This window comes from Mya arenaria, chromosome 13, assembly GCF_026914265.1.
Source record: "Mya arenaria isolate MELC-2E11 chromosome 13, ASM2691426v1".
NCBI lineage: Eukaryota > Metazoa > Mollusca > Bivalvia > Myida > Myidae > Mya > Mya arenaria.
Window position 1 is genome coordinate 52,727,581 of NC_069134.1, and position 19,827 is coordinate 52,747,407.

The 19,827-nt window shown below is 35.1% G+C and overlaps 1 protein-coding gene across 2 annotated transcripts in view; it reads left to right on the forward strand.

Moving 5' to 3' along the window:
- The first annotated feature begins 9,243 nt into the window (after positions 1–9,243).
- LOC128214750 (uncharacterized) overlaps positions 9,244–19,827 on the forward strand; it is a 35,854-nt gene continuing 25,270 nt past the window's right edge. The window contains exon 1 of one of the 2 annotated variants that reach the window (XM_052921381.1): positions 9,244–9,390. In XM_052921381.1, coding sequence (XP_052777341.1) covers positions 9,342–9,390 — 49 coding nt within the window. In that variant the 5' untranslated portion in view covers positions 9,244–9,341. Of the gene's footprint in view, positions 9,391–10,476; positions 10,631–19,827 lie in introns of those variants that run through there. The other variant, XM_052921383.1, reaches the window with a different exon arrangement.

Genomic DNA, 19,827 nt, shown 5'->3' on the forward strand with positions numbered 1-19,827 from the left:
CAAATCCATTCACAAAACGTCCGTCTGACGGAGCACTGTCAAAACAGGTTTTTCGAAGTGATTGATGAAACTAATCATCTTATCAAACTCCGGTAATAAAACGAAGGCAGGGCTCTTTAAACGGCATAAACTGCCCTTTGTTTTATTTAAAATGGTATAGTAAAAAAAAAGTTATTCTTGTTTTAAGTCTTCCTTTTAAGCAAAATGTTGCCTTCCGTTTAACATTTATAACGCAATTTATCACGTGGTATACACACACTGGTGTCATTAGGTTCTGAAAGTTGAAGAAGTTTCTTGACTGTCGGTTCGTGAATTGTACTCCTTCGATTTGCAAATATCAAGACTCCTTTTCGGACTTTCAGGACATAGCGACGAATTCTTAGCAACAAAAAAGGTAGCTATTAAAAAAGTCAACTTACGCACATTCCGAGCAGATGATGGCTTTTAGAAAAAATATTATTCTTCAAAATGGAGCGCAGCTGCTCGGGTATATTCGTGAACACTAGAGCTCGATTCTCGGTCGTGCTGATGGGCTTGGCCATATGATGTAATATCTTGTGAATGTTTTCTGCGTATACGAAAACAAAAGTTAATATTACACATAAGTTATTATTTAGTGGTAACATTTCAAATTAACAATATATCGCAAAACGGTAATATTTCGAATTAACAATATATTGCAAAATTCATTCACAGCAAAACAATATCACTGTTTGACATGTGTACCTGCAAATGAAATAGTCACAGAAAATAAAATAAATAATCAATTTAATAAAATAATGGAAAGCCGTCGATATTCGATGACTTATTTTGGGTACGTATGTATCAAAACGGCATTACATATGTTGTTTTGAGAACAGGTAAGACGAAAATAGAAGTAAACCACCAAACAATCTCCTGTATAGAAATCAAAACAATATGCTGTACACAGTAGCAATTATGACGTAATATTTGACATTGTATACAAGCACCATAATAGAAGTAGTAACTCTACTTAATTTTATATGTATTTTTTTTTTAAATATTTACGCCTGTAATTCGATAATTTATATATCGGATCGGTAAATTAGAACGTAACATAGAATATTGTGTTATCAACGTCTATAGAAGAGAGAAGAACTCGAAGTGAGGACACAGCCCGAATGAGGCCTTCTCTTTCTGTGTGTGTGCACCATAATGTTTCTTGAATGAAAACAAATCGGACCAATAAAAAACGAGTTTTTCTTCAAACTGCTATGTGTCATAGCACACTTCCGAGCCAGTCCCGATTATCACAAGAACTATTTCGTCGAAGGGTCCACTGTCACAAAGCTTAATACTCAATAACAGGCTCTAAAAATAATTCGACTAGGCGTTTCATAGTATTAAATCAGGCCAAAATCTGAATCATAACTGAATTCTCATACATGCACAATTCTATCTGCTATTGCTAAAATCGAAATGTGCAACCAAAATGCTTTTAAAGGAAGCGATCCTTTTGTTTAAGTTCATGAGAATTTAATCAAATCGATATACCGTGACATTTTGTGAGCAATCAAGTAACTGAATCAGATATCCGGATGACATTATTCCAACATTGTCACAGACAACGCGATTGTGCAGGCTTGCGACGCCATTGACATTTCCGACAAAAGAGCAGACTGGATAAATAATGAATGCATTGCACGAAAAACAGTAGAAATACTCATATTGAATTCACTACTGTAATGAAAACAATGTAAAGAAATGAGGTCAACCTCGGCGTAGGGATATTTATAAAGCACTCCCTGCAACTAATAAATACAATTTACAAAAATGAGGTCACGCTCTGTGTAGGGATATTTATAAAGCACTCCCTACAACTAACGAATACAATTTACAGAAATGAGGTCACGCTCTGTGTAGGGATATTTATAAAGCACTCCCTACAACTAACGAATACAATTTACAGAAATGAGGTCACGCTCTGTGTAGGGATATTTATAAAGCACTCCCTGCAACTAACGAATACAATTTACAGAAATGAGGTCACGCTCTGTGTAGAGATATTTATAAAGCACTCCCTGCAACTAATGGATACAATTTACAGAAATGAGGTCACGCTCTGTGTAGGGATATTTATAAAGCACTCCCTACAACTAACGAATACAATTTACAGAAATATTTATAAAGCACTCCCTGCAACTAACGAATACAATTTACAGAAATGAGGTCACGCTCTGTGTAGGGATATTTATAAAGCACTCCCTGCAACTAACGAATACAATTTACAGAAATGAGGTCACTCTCTGTGTAGGGATATTTATAAAGCACTCCCTGCAACTAACGAATACAATTTACAGAAATGAGGTCACGCTCTGTGTAGGGATATTTATAAAGCACTCCCTACAACTAACGAATACAATTTACAGAAATGAGGTCACTCTCTGTGTAGGGATATTTATAAAGCACTCCCTACAACTAACGAATACAATTTACAGAAATGAGGTCAGACTCTGTGTAGGGATATTTATAAAGCACTCCCTGCAACTAACGAATACAATTTACAGAAATGAGTTCACTCTCTGTGTAGGGATATTTATAAAGCACTCCCTGCAACTAACGAATACAATTTACAGAAATGAGGTCACTCTCTGTGTAGGGATATTTATAAAGCACTCCCTGCAACTAACGAATACAATTTACAGGAATGAGGTCACGCTCTGTGTAGGGATATTTATAAAGCACTCCCTACAACTAACGAATACAATTTACAGAAATGAGGTCACGCACTGTGTAGGGATATTTATAAAGCAATCCCTACAACTAACGAATACAATTTACAGAAACGAGGTCACGCTCTGTGTAGGGATATTTATAAAGCACTCCCTACAACTAACGAATACAATTTACAGAAATGAGGTCACGCTCTGTGTAGGGATATTTATAAAGCACTCCCTGTAACTAACGAATACAATTTACAGAAATGAGGTCACGCTCTGTGTAGGGATATTTATAAAGCACTCCCTGCAACTAACGAATACAATTTACAGAAATGAGGTCACGCTCTGTGTAGGGATATTAATAAAGCACTCCCTGCAACTAATGGATACAATTTACAGGAATGAGGTCACGCTCTGTGCTGCAACTAACGAATACAATTTACAGAAATTAGGTCACGCTCTATGTAGGGATATTTATAAAGCACTCCCTACAACTAACGAATACAATTTACAGAAATGAGGTCACGCTCTGTATAGGGATATTAATAAAGCACTCCCTGCAACTAATGGATACAATTTACAGAAATGAGGTCACGCTCTGTGCTGCAACTAACGAATACAATTTACAGAAATTAGGTCACGCTCTATGTAGGGATATTTATAAAGCACTCCCTGCAACTAACGAATACAATTTACAGAAATGAGGTCACGCTCTGTGTAGGGATATTTATAAAGCACTCCCTGCAACTAATGGATACATTTTACAGAAATGATGTCAGACTCTGTGTAGGGATATTTATAAAGCACTCCATGCAACTAATGGATACAATTTACAGAAATGAGGTCAGACTCTGTGTAGGGATATTTATAAAGCACTCCCTGCAACTAATGAATACAATTTACAGAAATGAGGTCAGACTCTGTGTAGGTATATTTATAAAGCATTCCCTGCAACTAACGAATACAATTTACAGAAATGAGGTCACGCTCTGTGTAGGGATATTTATAAAGCACTCCCTGCAACTAATGAATACAATTTACAGAAATGAGGTCACGCTCTGTGTAGGGATATTTATAAAGCACTCCCTGCAACTAACGAATACAATTTACAGAAATGAGGTCACGCTCTGTGTAGGGATATTTATAAAGCATTCCCTGCAACTAACGAATACAATTTACAGAAATGAGGTCACGATCTGTGTACGGATATTTATAAAACACTCCCTACAACTAACGAATACAATTTACAGAAATAAGGTCACGCTCTGCGTAGGGATATTTATAAAGCACTCCCTGCAACTAATGGATACAATTTACAGAAATGAGGTCACGCTCTGTGTAGGGATATTTATAAAGCACTCCCTGCAACTAACGAATACAATTTACAGGAATTAGGTCATGCTCTGTGTAGGGATATTTATAAAGCACTCCCTGCAACTAACGAATACAATTTACAGGAATGAGGTCACGCTCTGTGTAGGGATATTTATAAAGCACTCCCTACAACTAACGAATACAATTTACAGAAATGAGGTCAGACTCTGTGTAGGGATATTTATAAAGCACTCCCTGCAACTAACGAATACAATTTACAGAAATGAGGTCAGACTCTGTGTAGGGATATTTATAAAGCACTCCCTGCAACTAACGAATACAATTTACAGAAATGAGGTCACGCTCTGTGTAGGGATATTTATAAAGCACTCCCTGCAACTAACGAATACAATTTACAGAAATGAGGTCACGATCTGTGTACGGATATTTATAAAACACTCCCTACAACTAACGAATACAATTTACAGAAATGAGGTCACGCTCTGCGTAGGGATATTTATAAAGCACTCCCTGCAACTAATGGATACAATTTACAGAAATGAGGTCACGCTCTGTGTAGGGATATTTATAAAGCACTCCCTGCAACTAACGAATACAATTTACAGGAATTAGGTCACGCTCTGTGTAGGGATATTTATAAAGCACTCCCTGCAACTAACGAATACAATTTACATAAATGAGGTCACTCTCTGTGTAGGGATATTTATAAAGCACTCCCTGCAACTAATGGATACAATTTACAGAAATGAGGTCAAACTATGTGTAGGGATATTTATAAAGCACTCCCTGCATCTAACGAATACAATTTACAGAAATGAGGTCAGACTCTGTGTAGGGATATTTATAAAGCACTCCCTGCAACTAACGAATACAATTTACAGGAATGAGGTAACGCTCTGTGTAGGGATATTTATAAAGCACTCCCTACAACTAACGAATACAATTTACAGAAATGAGGTCAAGCTCTGCGTAGGGATAATTATAAAGCACTCCCTACAACTAATGAATACAATTTACAGAAATGAGGTCAGACTCTGTGTAGGGATATTTATAAAGCACTCCCTGCAACTAACGAATACAATTTACAGGAATTAGGTCACGCTCTGTGTAGGGATATTTATAAAGCACTCCCTGCAACTAACGAATACAATTTACATAAATGAGGTCACTCTCTGTGTAGGGATATTTATAAAGCACTCCCTGCAACTAATGGATACAATTTACAGAAATGAGGTCAAACTATGTGTAGGGATATTTATAAAGCACTCCCTGCATCTAACGAATACAATTTACAGAAATGAGGTCAGACTCTGTGTAGGGATATTTATAAAGCACTCCCTGCAACTAACGAATACAATTTACAGGAATGAGGTAACGCTCTGTGTAGGGATATTTATAAAGCACTCCCTACAACTAACGAATACAATTTACAGAAATGAGGTCAAGCTCTGTGTAGGGATAATTATAAAGCACTCCCTACAACTAATGAATACAATTTACAGAAATGAGGTCAGACTCTGTGTAGGGATATTTATAAAGCACTCCCTGCAACTAATGAATACAATTTACAGAAATGAGGTCAGACTCTGTGGAGGGATATTAATAAAGCACTTCCTGCAACTAACGAATAAAATTTACAGAAATGAGGTCAGACTCTGTGTAGGGGTATTTATAAAGCACTCCCTGCAACTAACGAATACAATTTACAGAAATGAGGTCAGACTCTGTGTAGGGATATTTATAAAGCACTCCCTGCATCTAACGAATACAATTTACAGAAATGAGGTCAGACTCTGTGTAGGGATATTTATAAAGCACTCCCTGCAACTAACGAATACAATTTACAGGAATGAGGTAACGCTCTGTGTAGGGATATTTATAAAGCACTCCCTACAACTAACGAATAAAATTTACAGAAATGAGGTCAAGCTCTGTGTAGGGATAATTATAAAGCACTCCCTACAACTAATGAATACAATTTACAGAAATGAGGTCAGACTCTGTGTAGGGATATTTATAAAGCACTCCCTGCAACTAATGAATACAATTTACAGAAATGAGGTCAGACTCTGTGGAGGGATATTAATAAAGCACTTCCTGCAACTAACGAATACAATTTACAGAAATGAGGTCAGACTCTGTGTAGGGGTATTTATAAAGCACTCCCTGCAACTAACGAATACAATTTACAGAAATGAGGTCAGACTCTGTGTAGGGATATTTATAAAGCACTCCCTGCAACTAACGAATACAATTTACAGAAATGAGGTCAGACTCTGTGTAGGGATATTTATAAAGCACTCCCTGCAACTAACGAATGAAATTTACAGAAATGAGGTCACGCTCTGTGCTGCAACTAACGAATACAATTTACAGAAATGAGGTCACGCTCTGCGTAGGGATATTTGTAAAGCACTCCCTGCAACTTATGGATACAATTTACAGAAATGAGGTCACGCTCTGTGTAGGGATATTTATAAAGCACTCCCTGCAACTAACGAATACAATTTACAGAAATGAGGTCACGATCTGTGTAGGGATATTTATAAAACACTCCCTACAACTAACGAATACAATTGACAGAAATGAGGCCACGCTCTGTGTAGGGATATTTATAAAGCACTCCCTGCAACTAATGGATACAATTTACAGAAATGAGGTCACGCTCTGTGTAGGGATATTTATAAAGCACTCCCTGCAACTAACGAATACAATTTACAGGAATTAGGTCACGCTCTGTGTAGGGATATTTATAAAGCACTCCCTGCAATTAATGGATACATTTTACAGAAATGAGGTCAGACTCTGTGTAGGGATATTTATAAAGCACTCCCTGCAACTAATGAATACAATTTACAGAAATGAGGTCACTCTCTGTGTAGGGATATTTATAAAGCACTCCCTGCAACTAACGAATACAATTTACAGAAATGAGGTCACGCTCTGTGTAGGGATATTTATAAAGCACTCCCTGCAACTAACGAATACAATTTACAGAAATGAGGTCACGCTCTGTGTAGGGATATTTATAAAGCACTCCCTGCAACTAACGAATACAATTTACAGAAATGAGGTCACGCTCTGTGTAGGGATATTTATAAAGCACTCCCTACAACTAATGAATACAATTTACAGAAATGAGGTCACGCTCTGTGTAGGGATATTTATAAAGCAATTTCTGCAATTAATGAATACAATTTACAGAAATGAGGTCAGACTCTCTGTAGGGATATTTATAAAGCACTCCCTGCAACTAACGAATACAATTTACAGAAATGAGGTCACGCTCTGTGTAGGGATATTTATAAAGCACTCCCTGCAACTAACGAATACAATTTACAGAAATGAGGTCAGACTCTGTGTAGGGATATTTATAAAGCACTCCCTGCAACTAACGAATACAATTTACAGAAATGAGGTCAGACTCTGTGTAGGTATATTTATAAAGCACTCCCTGCTACTAACGAATACAATTTACAGAAATGAGGTCACGCTCTGTGTAGGGATATTTATAAAGCACTCCCTGCAACTAATGAATACAATTTACAGAAATGAGGTCACGCTCTGTGTAGTGATATTTATAAAGCACTCCCTGCAACTAACAAATACAATTTACAGGAATGAGGTCATGCTCTGTGTAGGGATATTTATAAAGCACTCCCTACAACTAATGAATACAATTTACAGAAATGAGGTCACGTTCTGTGTAGGGATATTTATAAAGCACTCCCTGCAACTAATGAATACAATTTACAGAAATGAAGTCAGACTCTGTGTAGGGATATTTATAAAGCACTCCCTGCAACTAACGAGTACAATTTACAGAAATGAGGTCACGCTCTGTGTAGGGATATTTATAAAGTACTCCCTGCAACTTACGAATACAATTTATAGAAATGAGGTCAGACTCTGTGTAGGGATATTTATAAAGCACTCCCTGCAACTAACGAATACAATTTACAGGAATGAGGTCAGACTCTGTGTAGTGATATTTATAAAGCACTTCCTGCAACTAACGAATACAATTTACAGAAATGAGGTCAGACTCTGTGTAGGGATATTTATAAAGCACTCCCTGCAACTAACGAATACAATTTACAGGAATGAGGTCAGACTCTGTGTAGGCATATTTATAAAGCACTCCCTGCAACTAACGAATACAATTTACAGAAATGAGGTCAGACTCTGTGTAGGGATATTTATAAAGCACTCCATGCAACTAACGAATACAATTTACATAAATGAGGTCACGCTCTGTGTAGGGATATTTATAAAACACTCCATGCAACTAACGAATACAATTTACAGAAATGAGGTCACTCTCTGTGTAGGGATATTTATAAAGCACTCCCTGCAACTAACGAATACAATTTACAGAAATGAGGTCAGACTCTGTGTAGGGATATTTATAAAGCACTCCCTGCAACTAACGAATACAATTTACAGAAATGAGGTCACGCTCTGTGTAGGGATATTTATAAAGCACTCCCTGCAACTAATGGATACAATTTACAGGAATAAGTTCAATCTCCACGTAGAGATATCAACAGTATTTACTGCATTCAATCAAATTTCATGATGATAAAAAGTAATTCGATCCCATGTAAATTATATTGATTATGATAAAACTAAAATATCTTAATATATGTTTATTTTTCCCCCCTAAGGTTGAAATTAAATTATGATATATGATATTTGCATTTAAAATTATAACACAGGATCTAAATCGAAAATTAGAAGAATTGGCAATCGATTGGTTAAACGCTTTAAAATGTTCCCCTAACATTTCTTATAAATTCATGACAACCAGTTAGATTTGTTTACTGATTTGGAAATATCTAATGAAAATGCAAAGCTCAGCGAAAGATATTTGGAGACCTTATGAGCCACTAAATAATACCTTTGCATTTTCTTCCGCTTAGCATTTTCCCCTTTAACTTCAACCGCTGGTCTCCAAACATACTAAATCAGAAATATATACAATTAGTTGTTTACGATTTGCTGGACCATTGTGCGAATATGAACAATTGAGGTTATCACACATTGATACCGCCAAGTATTAATTAAAAAAAATTATATCTGAACCTCAACAAACATTCCAACGGAATGCCCGTCTCCTTTATCGCAATGAAAGGTGTTTATATTGGAAACTTCAAACATTGAGTATGCGCACTCTGTGTAACTAATAAACCCATGTCAGCGCAGCGATAGCTCCACATTGCGATAATGGGTACTGGAATTATAGAACTCAGTCGGTTAATTTTGTGACAGCGGTGGCTTTGGCATTAGTGTTCCAGGTACAACAAGGCTAGGATATCGCCGGGTATGGAGCTTTTGTTCGCTTATCTCTGTGCCTGTGGGATAGTTTACACAAGTAAGTTCCACCATTCGGTATTTAAATTTAAAAATGATATTTTGTGTTTCAGGTTAACGTTATTTAAATTTATTCAATAGTATAAATTCGCGTTTGTGTGTTAGCAGTTGTACCAAAGTATAATATTTCACTTATCATATCAATAATATTCGTAAGAAAGTGAACTGGATAGAGCGTGCGTTTATCCTCAAAACACTTTTAAACTTCAATATATGTTCATCAAGCACTAAATCATGATGGATTATATATGGATAAAAGCATTAGATTAGGGTATCAACTTAATTGCAAACTTGTGTAGGCTTTTTGTTGAACATATTCATTTTGATCCTAATCACTTTCAACTAAAACTCGTTATATTTCCATTTCCCTTAATGTTTACATGCATCGAAATGTTTTAAAAAATAATAAAAATAAACCTTTACGATTTAGATACGATTTAAATATATCGAGTATCAGAAATATCCAAAAATCAATTACTAAATCGGCCGAATTCCACCTAAATAACAAGCTGAAAATGGGAGGTTTGATCCTTTGCTACGATTCTATTTTTATATGAATGGTACTAGTGCATACAGTTTGTGTAATATTTCCATTCTAAAGAAAGACCTGGGCATTACGTTTGGAGTTAAACTTAATATGAATTTATTTCGTATCGCTTTATTTTGTAATTTTCGTTTAAGTTTAGTTACGTTATCAGAAGTGTTTCTTTAGTAAATATTTTATTAGATTTATAGAAACATTTGCGTTTAGCTACTTTTAAAAAAAGGGGTTTAAAATTCATTAATTAAGGCAACACTTATGTTTATAGAATTAAATGACTAACGTCTGCCCTGTTGAAACGTTGCATTGCAATTTGACAGCTTTTATATAAAAAAAATTGAAAAAAAGATAGCCATGAATCATGAAACCGCAACCGGTTTCATTTCAGGCATCAGCGAGTATGGTAGCGGCTTCGAGTAGGTAATAAATAAAGGGACCTGCTATCAAACTACTGATATTCAACACCAACTCGGTTCCACCTAGTGCATGAGGTCCAGAAGCGATAAACGAATATTGTTGTGCTTGTCTGTTGTATAGGAGCCGTAAAGGACGCTTCGTACTTTGTCAACAGTACACATTGCTTATTGTTTGGTGACCTTATATGGATTATATAATATGAGTTCCTGTTCTTGAAACAGAAATCCGCTTATGCCGATTCTAGCTGTGCCCATTCAATGTATTTGGTGTTTCTGAAATATGTGTAAGTAATTATTATTGGAATAACCAACAATACAATTTAACTGACAAAACATGCTTTTTGTTAAGAAGTCTCTTAAAGAATGATCAAATATTATGTATATCTGGATGGAATTAACAGAACTAGTTCACCATCTCACTGATATAAATTGTCAAACATATAATGTTACGTAATATATTGATTTTTATGATCATTTTAATGATGTTCATTTCGTGTTTAGCTTTGTTTTATGTTTTACTTTATTGTATGTGTGTTTTCATCTAATACTAATTACGCACACGTTGATATATTTCTATAGTGTGTATGTTGTTGACAATGTCCAATGTACAAGTCGGAAATCTGAAGTAAAACATAACCTACATCAGTAATGAAAACGTTACACGCAATAACTGTCATGCCATTGTTGTGTTTTTCTTTCAAGAACGATCTGGTTATTGTCTCCAAGGAAAATTAATCGGATAAATGTCATTCACTTCGTGCGATTGGCAAAGATAGATTGTTTTTACGTTTTGTTTTGTAAGATATGCCACATTCAGCATTACAATTCGAAGACCTTACATAGTTAGAGCAAAATTACTTTAGTACTAATTCAGTGGTAATGCTACAAATTTAAACATCTCTTGTTATGTTTGATCATGCACTTTATCTCTTTCAGTAATAGGTTTGCAGTATAGCCTACGAATTACGACATTTCCTTTCGACGTCTATATTTTAGTATCGACATCATTGTTTGCCTTTAAGCTTCGATTACATCGCTAAAGAGTGCACCATTAAACATCCATGTCGCAATATGAACTCAAATGAGTGTTCAGAAACCATTTTCTGTCAAAGTTAATTTCTCATCGATGACAGCCCAATACGGTATCACCAAATGTTTTGATTTTTTTTCTTCAGATAAACCATTTGTGTTAAATATTGTCGTTTTGGTAATTAATTGTAAATTTGTGTTATTCTACAGGTCTTTGAACGGGTTATTGTTCACTAAAATATGTCGATGTTAGTGTTATTGGATACTGAAAATATTTCGGTAGCTGTAGCAATAGGTCATTGAAAATGTCTAGTTGACTGTAAGGGTTTTTGGCTACTGGTAATGTCTCGGTAGCTGTAAGGGCTTTTGGCTACTGGTAATGTCTCGGTAGCTGTAAGGGCTTTTGGCTACTGGTAACGTCTCGGTAGCTGTAAGGGCTTTTGGCTACTGGTAATGTCTCGGTAGCCGTAAGGGCTTTTGACTACTGGTAATGTCTCGGTAGCTGTAAGGGCTTTTGGCTACTGGTAACGTCTCGGTAGCTGTAAGGGCTTTTGGCTACTGGTAATGTCTCGGTAGCTGTAAGGGCTTTTGGCTACTGGTAATGTCTCGGTAGCTGTAAGGGCCTTTGGCTACTGGTAATGTCTCGGTAGCTGTAAGGGCTTTTGGCTACTGACATGTCTCGGCGACTGTAATAATTATTCGCTACTGGACAATTCTCGGTAGATGTCAGGGTTGTTCGCTTCTGGACATTGCTCGGTTGTTGTTAAGGTCATTGGTTATTTGAAATGTCTTGGTTTCTTTAGTTTTTTATTTACAACAAACCAGCATTATAGAGCAAGACAAACACATTACGGCATTATTGCTAAAAAAAAGCTTTGTCGAAGGCTTGTTCGTACGATTGCCACGAGTTCCAACTGAACGACATAAGCGAACTAGAGTTTTTAATGTACTTTATGTAAACACACACTACACAAAGTTCTTAACACGTGTCAGTGCAGTCTAATGAATGGAGTGTCTCAATATCAGTGTCAACAATGTAGTTGCCGTACTTTTAATTAATGGCTTCAATCAAACAGAATCTTCAACTGCATTAATAGCACATCCGTTTGAAATTGATTTATTAACTATACAAATGTTGAGTAGAGACGTCGTTCTTTCAAAAACAAAAATAAATCTGTTACTTGTTATTGCATTTAAGGATTCAAGCTCTATACTAGAGATTGACCAGTATGTATGTTGCACTACAAATACAACAATCTTTCTCAATTAGTAAATTTTGGGATTGGAGCGGTCAGTTAAAAAGGAGTACAGCAGGGGCTTAAACTAGTTGATGGGTCTATCTAGTGGATTAGTACCAAACCGTACTCTTGTCCCAAATTGTGGTTACCGCCTTGGAACGGTCAGTTTAACAGGAGCTCACTAAGGTTTTAAGAGGACTAAAACTAATTTAGTCAACCTCCGACTCAGTGCAACGAACATACAAACATACCTTTTATGTTTTCTATAGGCCAACGGTCCATTCAAACATAGACAACTAAATACAATTTAACACTACAGTGCAAATATGTGAGTCTGGAACATACTATAATAATATATAATACCCCGGGTTAAAAATATTCCTGTTTTTTTTTTTAATCCGATAAACAAGTTGAATAGTTGTAGTTTCCAGTTTGCTTAAAACGGAAAACCAAATAAGCTCGTGCTATTATGGCATTTTATATTCAAGGGAACATTAAATGTCCCGTGAGCCGAATTATCAAAAAGATTGCCCCGGATATCTTGTTTATTTTCTCGTATTCAGAGCCACTCTGATTGTGTGTTTCGAATTCTTTCTTGGTTCAGCTTCATTGCGTGTCGGTAAACCAGGAAATACATATCGTAGCTTTTGTCTTGTGACATGTGTGGTATTATGTGTACAAATGAGAACGGATGACTTGTTCTCACAACGGTAACGCAATGCGATAATATCCCCTTGGCTTGATTATTTGGCGATCTATATCCATATTCATTTAAGCTTACAAACAAAAGAGAACTGTACGCAATATGTTCCCATTGTAATAAGGAAGTAAACAAATATGTGAAAACACCAACAGTAGTATTTCCCCAGGTCCAATGTCCGGACATGTGGTCGCCATCTGTCTGATCGGCCCCCAGTCGTCCCAGCGACGAATTGTGTGGTTGAGAACCTAGAAGTAAAATTGATCATAATAATTGTGAAAAAATTTCTGTGTTCTCGTTCTATAAATAGTAGATACTACAGTTAAAAGACAAAAGTGATCTAACGGGGACTTCTTTCCCTTATAATTAAGTTTAAAACGATCTCTTTTACCCTTCGATTTCCTTTGGTAAGTTCAGTCTCATTATATATAATTCACTTCGCTGCTTCATTTCGCTCATATTGTCCAGTAATTTTGGGTTTGTATTCATTTGTATGAACGTACAAAACTTTTCCAAGCACAGCATTGCTCCCACTTTGAAATTGCGAACCGTTTTTACAATGTCTATGATAATGAGATAAATTGTCTCCTTATTTCGAGATGCTAAGGCCTCACTAGCCTTTAGTTAGTAAGTTCTAATTAGGAAATACTAACTCATCATTACGTGGTAGTTCGTAATAATCATGAGATATTATCTCGTAATTAGGAGGTACTATTAGATAATACCTCACACGAACTGTGTCTGCTTCTTTTAAAATATATTACAGTTATGGCAAATTAGCAGAGTTTATTGTCTTGCCAATGGAGAATTTTCCGCGTTTTGTTAATAAACATTGGGAACTATAGGGCAACTCAGTAGCGTTGAATGTAATCACTATCCTGTTTAAACAGATGGACTGCGGCAATATAACCTCGAATGGATATACGCTTTAACAAAGTGTATTTTCAATCATGCTGATGTTTGCATATGTTTGCACAATTATATATAACCTCTTGAATTTAATATCCACGTTCTTCAAACAAAAAAACGGTTACAAGGCGCAATCTGCCTTGGACCTCAGTTACTGAAAAAGCTAGGTTGAATACAATAAAACAATGCTAAATACAGGGTGAAGCCCAGTAGTCTAAGATTAAAAATAAGCCATGTTTGGAGGCACCAGGCAAGGGATCAAACGACATTGAACTAGAGTCACACACGTATAAACACCACATTCACAAATTCAAACACTTTTAACGGACCACACATGCATCAATATAGCTTTATCGATAAGTGTTGGAATTACTGCATTGGAACAGTCAGTAAAAACCAGTTCAACTGAAAACTGAGGGCTTAAACTAGTTTATATAGTCCAAAACCTCACATTTCTTCCTTAACTCCCCAACGAAGTATTTACAGTACAAGTCAACGGCCACAAACGAAGAACAGAAGGCAGTGAAACAAACAAAGTACAAAGCAGTCTTGAAACGGTTTATGAAAACACAAGGTTTCACTGGAGTCTTAAATTGTACGGCCATTAGCCCACACTTGTCCCAACATTTATCAACATTTCAAAATCTTACTTTAAGCCTCAAAAAAGCTCACCATACGAACGTAACGTCATCAAAGTAATTAAAAATACTTAATAATGCAAAATTAATGAAATTCGAACACCAAAGAGTAAAATGGTTTGTTGTAAGATAATGTTCATGGATATTGTTTTGCCTATTCTAAAATTAACTGTTGATAGGATTATGTAATCAATTATTGAGTAACTCTGATAATTAATTAATGTAAATGATTTCAGCAATCAGGAAAAGTCCAAGATTTATGTTAAGGTAACTATATAATGGCATTCCCATGCTAATACTACCCCTCACGAAGCCACACACTTTGGCTATAGTAAAGCAAGTTCAACTCATCACTATTTAAAATCAACGCTAAGAGAACAATTGTGATGTGTCATTACAAAAGCTGAGCAGATATATTTGAAAGATACGTGTTCACACAATACATTTTTTCGCTTCAAGAATTATCTTATTTATAGGTCCATGGCAAAATATTTCCACTCATTGGCAATGCTATATTACTTCGTACGTACGCAGTCTTACATTGTGGTAATAGCAGTTCTAATTAGCTTAGTATTTACTAAATAATTCAGCGTTTACATTCCGAGAGTATGAATTACTACCGAAGTATGTCAGTAGTTATTTCAGAAAGTAATATCAACTCTTTTTATGATCGATGTTTTGAACTTTTTCAGAAGAAGTTTTCTAATTTGGTTAAAAGGATGCACTTTGGACAAGTCGATTTTTAAAAAAGATCATTCCTATCAACCTCTTATGCGTTCTATTGTTTGACTGTATGCCCAAACTCAACAGTATTAAGCATGTGGTAGCAAATACATGTTACACATAAGGTTGAATGACTACTTTAAATCGGTTTAGTCATTTTCTGTTTGCAATGCATGACAGTTCCAAGGCCTTATAAGTGTATAGGTTTATTTATATCAACTATTGTGTTTTACCATGCATTTTCGTCCGAGTGTAGTTCGTGTGTACTTATTTGTTTGCGGCAAGCTTTTAAGTAATGTTCCATCTAACAAGACCATGGTAAACGTCATTGGATGCTGGACATATAATTACAACCAACAAACATTATAAAAGAAAGCAAACCAACATAGTCTTACAACGGTAGCATAGATAGCATTTACCAAGATCATGGTAAGGGTAATTTTTAAATGGCATGTCTCGGTAGCTCGGTAGAGGCAAGATAAGCTTAATGCGGTAACATAGATCTGATTTCAATATTCAGTAAACAACAACATATATGTTTAAATTAGGTCAATATGACCCGTACTGCAAACATGTTAATACATATAATACAAATCATATGACGCAAGTCTAAGGAAATCTGAAAAAATAGTAATCTCAATATTAGTTAATTATATCGCATGACAAACGCTACCAAACGTTTTCCATCCGCATAAAAAGTAAACAGCCAAAACACAATGACATAATTAAGTGTAAAAGCAGTCAAACAAATAGAAAACCTCAGAATCAATTGCATCAATATAGCTGCCGTGCTGTTCATTAATGGCTCTCACAAACATAATATTATGTTGCATTAATCATTGCAACCGATGTAGCTGGCTCATTTAAGTTTTTCATTTGCATTAAATAGGACATTCGATTAAATTAATTTTGTAGATGTTAAAATATTTATAACTGTCATTCATTGAACGTAATAAAGTTTGAGGTTTGAGCCACAAAGACTAAAGCTTCATTAGGAGCCGAGTATGTACTATTGCATACACGTTTGTTTGAAGATATACATCTTCTGATGATTGGTTTGTATCAAGAGATACAGTCTTATTATGGTTACTTAAGATAAATAAAAGTTACCCTTCGAGATTTGAGACCTTGACATAAAATCGCAAGATGTCCGCTCTTGGTCATTCCTCCCCGAATAACAAAGTTTTTTCACAATTTTATTAGGAAGACGTAAGAAAATTGGGGGAATATGCACTTACATGCTCATTAAGATATTGAAAGGCTAGACATTTTATATTTTGTATTTGTAAGATTGAAGACATTTCTGTTCGTTATTGCTGCTTTCATATTTATCACAAACACACAAACTTATCACGTTATTTGATTTGTTATTTCAATATACGCGTCTACGGTCAACAAACTATTCAACCGAACATCAATCAGTTGTCTTGCTAGAATTCAGGACAAACCCCATAAAAGGAGAAGCAATCATTATTAGACTTACTTTCTCAAGAACTCCTACAACATGGGCCAAGAAAGGGGAATTTTACGACCGTGAAGCACTTAAAAAAAGAATCATAGGAAGTGGGGTGCCGATATCTGTCTTATAAACATACGCAAATCAAGACAAATGGGTATTCGGCAGTCGCGTAGAGATCTAAAGTCAAACTTGGTTATGGAAATTGTACTGATAGGTTCACCAGCGTCTAAAAGACAGAATAATTAAATACAATAATCGTTGATATCGTAAGTTTAATGTCATAATGTACTGGTAGAAGGTTTTGGTTCTTTCTGGTATTAATCCACGACATATTATCGAAGGTTTCCTTGCAATTAGTGTTCATAAATTACAAAATACGCGAAAGTAGCCTACGCTTGTTCCACCTTGATTCTCTTTTTGACCTTTCTCTTCCATATGCTATCAACTTATTTTATAATATTCTACTGAAAGAAGTCTCAATCTCTTCAACATAAATTTTCCAAATTTTTCATTAAATTCACAGTTTTTTTTGGCTAGTTATATGCTGTCTTATGAGTCTGTAAGTGTTTTTTTTCTTTATACTGATTGCCGTTAATGTCAAGTGTAATGAAGATAGATACTTAGATAGCAACTTTATTAGTTTATTTAATATACCGTTACAATTCTGGATATGGGAAATGAAACCGTATTTGATCAATATAATATGTTTAAACCAAATGCATCTTATTTTATATTTTTTATAGCGACCGATAATAAGTTTGGACGACAGCTGTGTCAACTTTTTGATTAACAACCAGTTTGCCATTTTAACTTACCTTTTTTCGTACTATATTAAAGAGAAATCTAGATTTTATTTGCCAGAAAATGCAAGAACTAAGAAACTATCACACGCTTTCTGTTTCTAGACGCTTTTTTAATGTATCCCAAAGGAGATTTAAAGTGCAATTTCTTTGTAAAATATAATTACCATCAGTTATGTAATACCCAATAGATCATAGTTATATAATTACCGGTACATTTTAAGCAGCTAAAGAGGACACTTTAGTAATTGTGTAAAAGATGGGTTGCCCTTAGCTTGTGCTTCTGAAGCGGTTTTATATTTGATTATTTGACTGCTAGGCTTGTCCGTGTTGTTTTAATAGCAGTATTACAAAGGCTTTAAGATGGTTCCACATTTATCAGTCATCGCTATTTATTTTAACATTTTTATATTTGCACTATTCAGGAAACACGGGAATAAATAGCAATGAAATTGATGACAAAAGTGTTCTGATGAAAAGTCAAAAGTTGCAAAAATGATTGTCACATTAAGATACATATTAATATTTGAATAATTAAAAAAATATTTAAATAAATATACCTCAAAATTGATGACAGATATTGCGAGTATATAACCTCAAGCTCCCAAGTGTAAGTGTTTGTTTTGAATATGCAGTAAGTGACATTTTGAATAATTAAGAAAAAACAACAATAAATATTTCGTCGGCAGCATGTATCAAATCCTGTGTCCGCTAGATTTGCAGTCAGCTTCCATATTCATTGCACCATGCTACACATACGCTTTTGATGAATTGTATGTAACATGGAATGTGTCAATATTGAAGCGAGCATATTAACATTTGAATGCTTATTAGGATTGTTTTGGTTGAAGTGAACATACGCTATACATGTAATTGTGTTAATTGGATTTTGCTATCAGGTAGTACGGTATTGAGAAACTTTCAAGAGGACATGTTGCACCTTTTTGTTATTTATGGTGATGGTTTTGTTGTTGTTTTTGTTGTTGTTATCATTTCTTAATTTCAACGAATGAACTATCCAAATCCAACTATGTCCGTGGATTCCATTTTGGATCTTTAATGTTGCCTTGTGAAAGTTGTGGAATCATATTATTAAGTGATTACATTCAAAGTGGGTACCGAGTGGGTTCTGAGCCGTCCTGGTAATGCCACTGAAGATATTCACAGAGAAGAAAAGTTCATACTTACTGATAAGTGTTCATTTTCACAGACAACATACTAATATTAGTTTTATAAATGTTATACAAAGAGAGAAAAGTTCATACCAAATCGTGAGATAATTATGCGATTGTTGTCTCAATATTAATATGAAAAAATATAAAAACATGTCGAAAAAATAAATTAAATTTAAAATTAAAGCTGATAGCTTCAACGATGCTTCACAAATTTTCAACTTCTGGGCTTGTTCTTGTATTTTTCGTTATATTACTCATGTAGAAGCTTTGTGCAATTCAATGCCAAATCAACTAATGAATATTTCAAACCACCATTCACATTTAACGAACAGAATGATTTAACAAAGCTATCTCAGATTTAAAGTTGACTGTTTAGGTACCTTTCAAATAAACAGGGATAATGACTTGAACGAGTACAGCCTATCGAGTTACAGTATGTATTTATTATGAAATGAAATACACAGAACATAGCGACCAGGGAATATCAACTATTGTATGAAATGCCAGTATAAACAATTCCTCTGATTGTATGAAACGTTGATTAGTTGTCCACAGAATATCGTTGGAATTTTATCGATACAAATTAACCAATCATTAAATGGTTTGGTTGACTTTAACCAAACAAAAGAATTAATCCGTTTTACACAATTGGCCAATGATCATGTTGTAGCTTCATTCGATTAGAATGACAACAAAATAAGCAAATTGTTCGCATCCCTCAAAAAGACGTCGAAGTCATACATTATCCTAGCAGATACAGTAACTGATTCCTTATAAAATATTATGTTGATGTGCAACACCTTGTTTAAT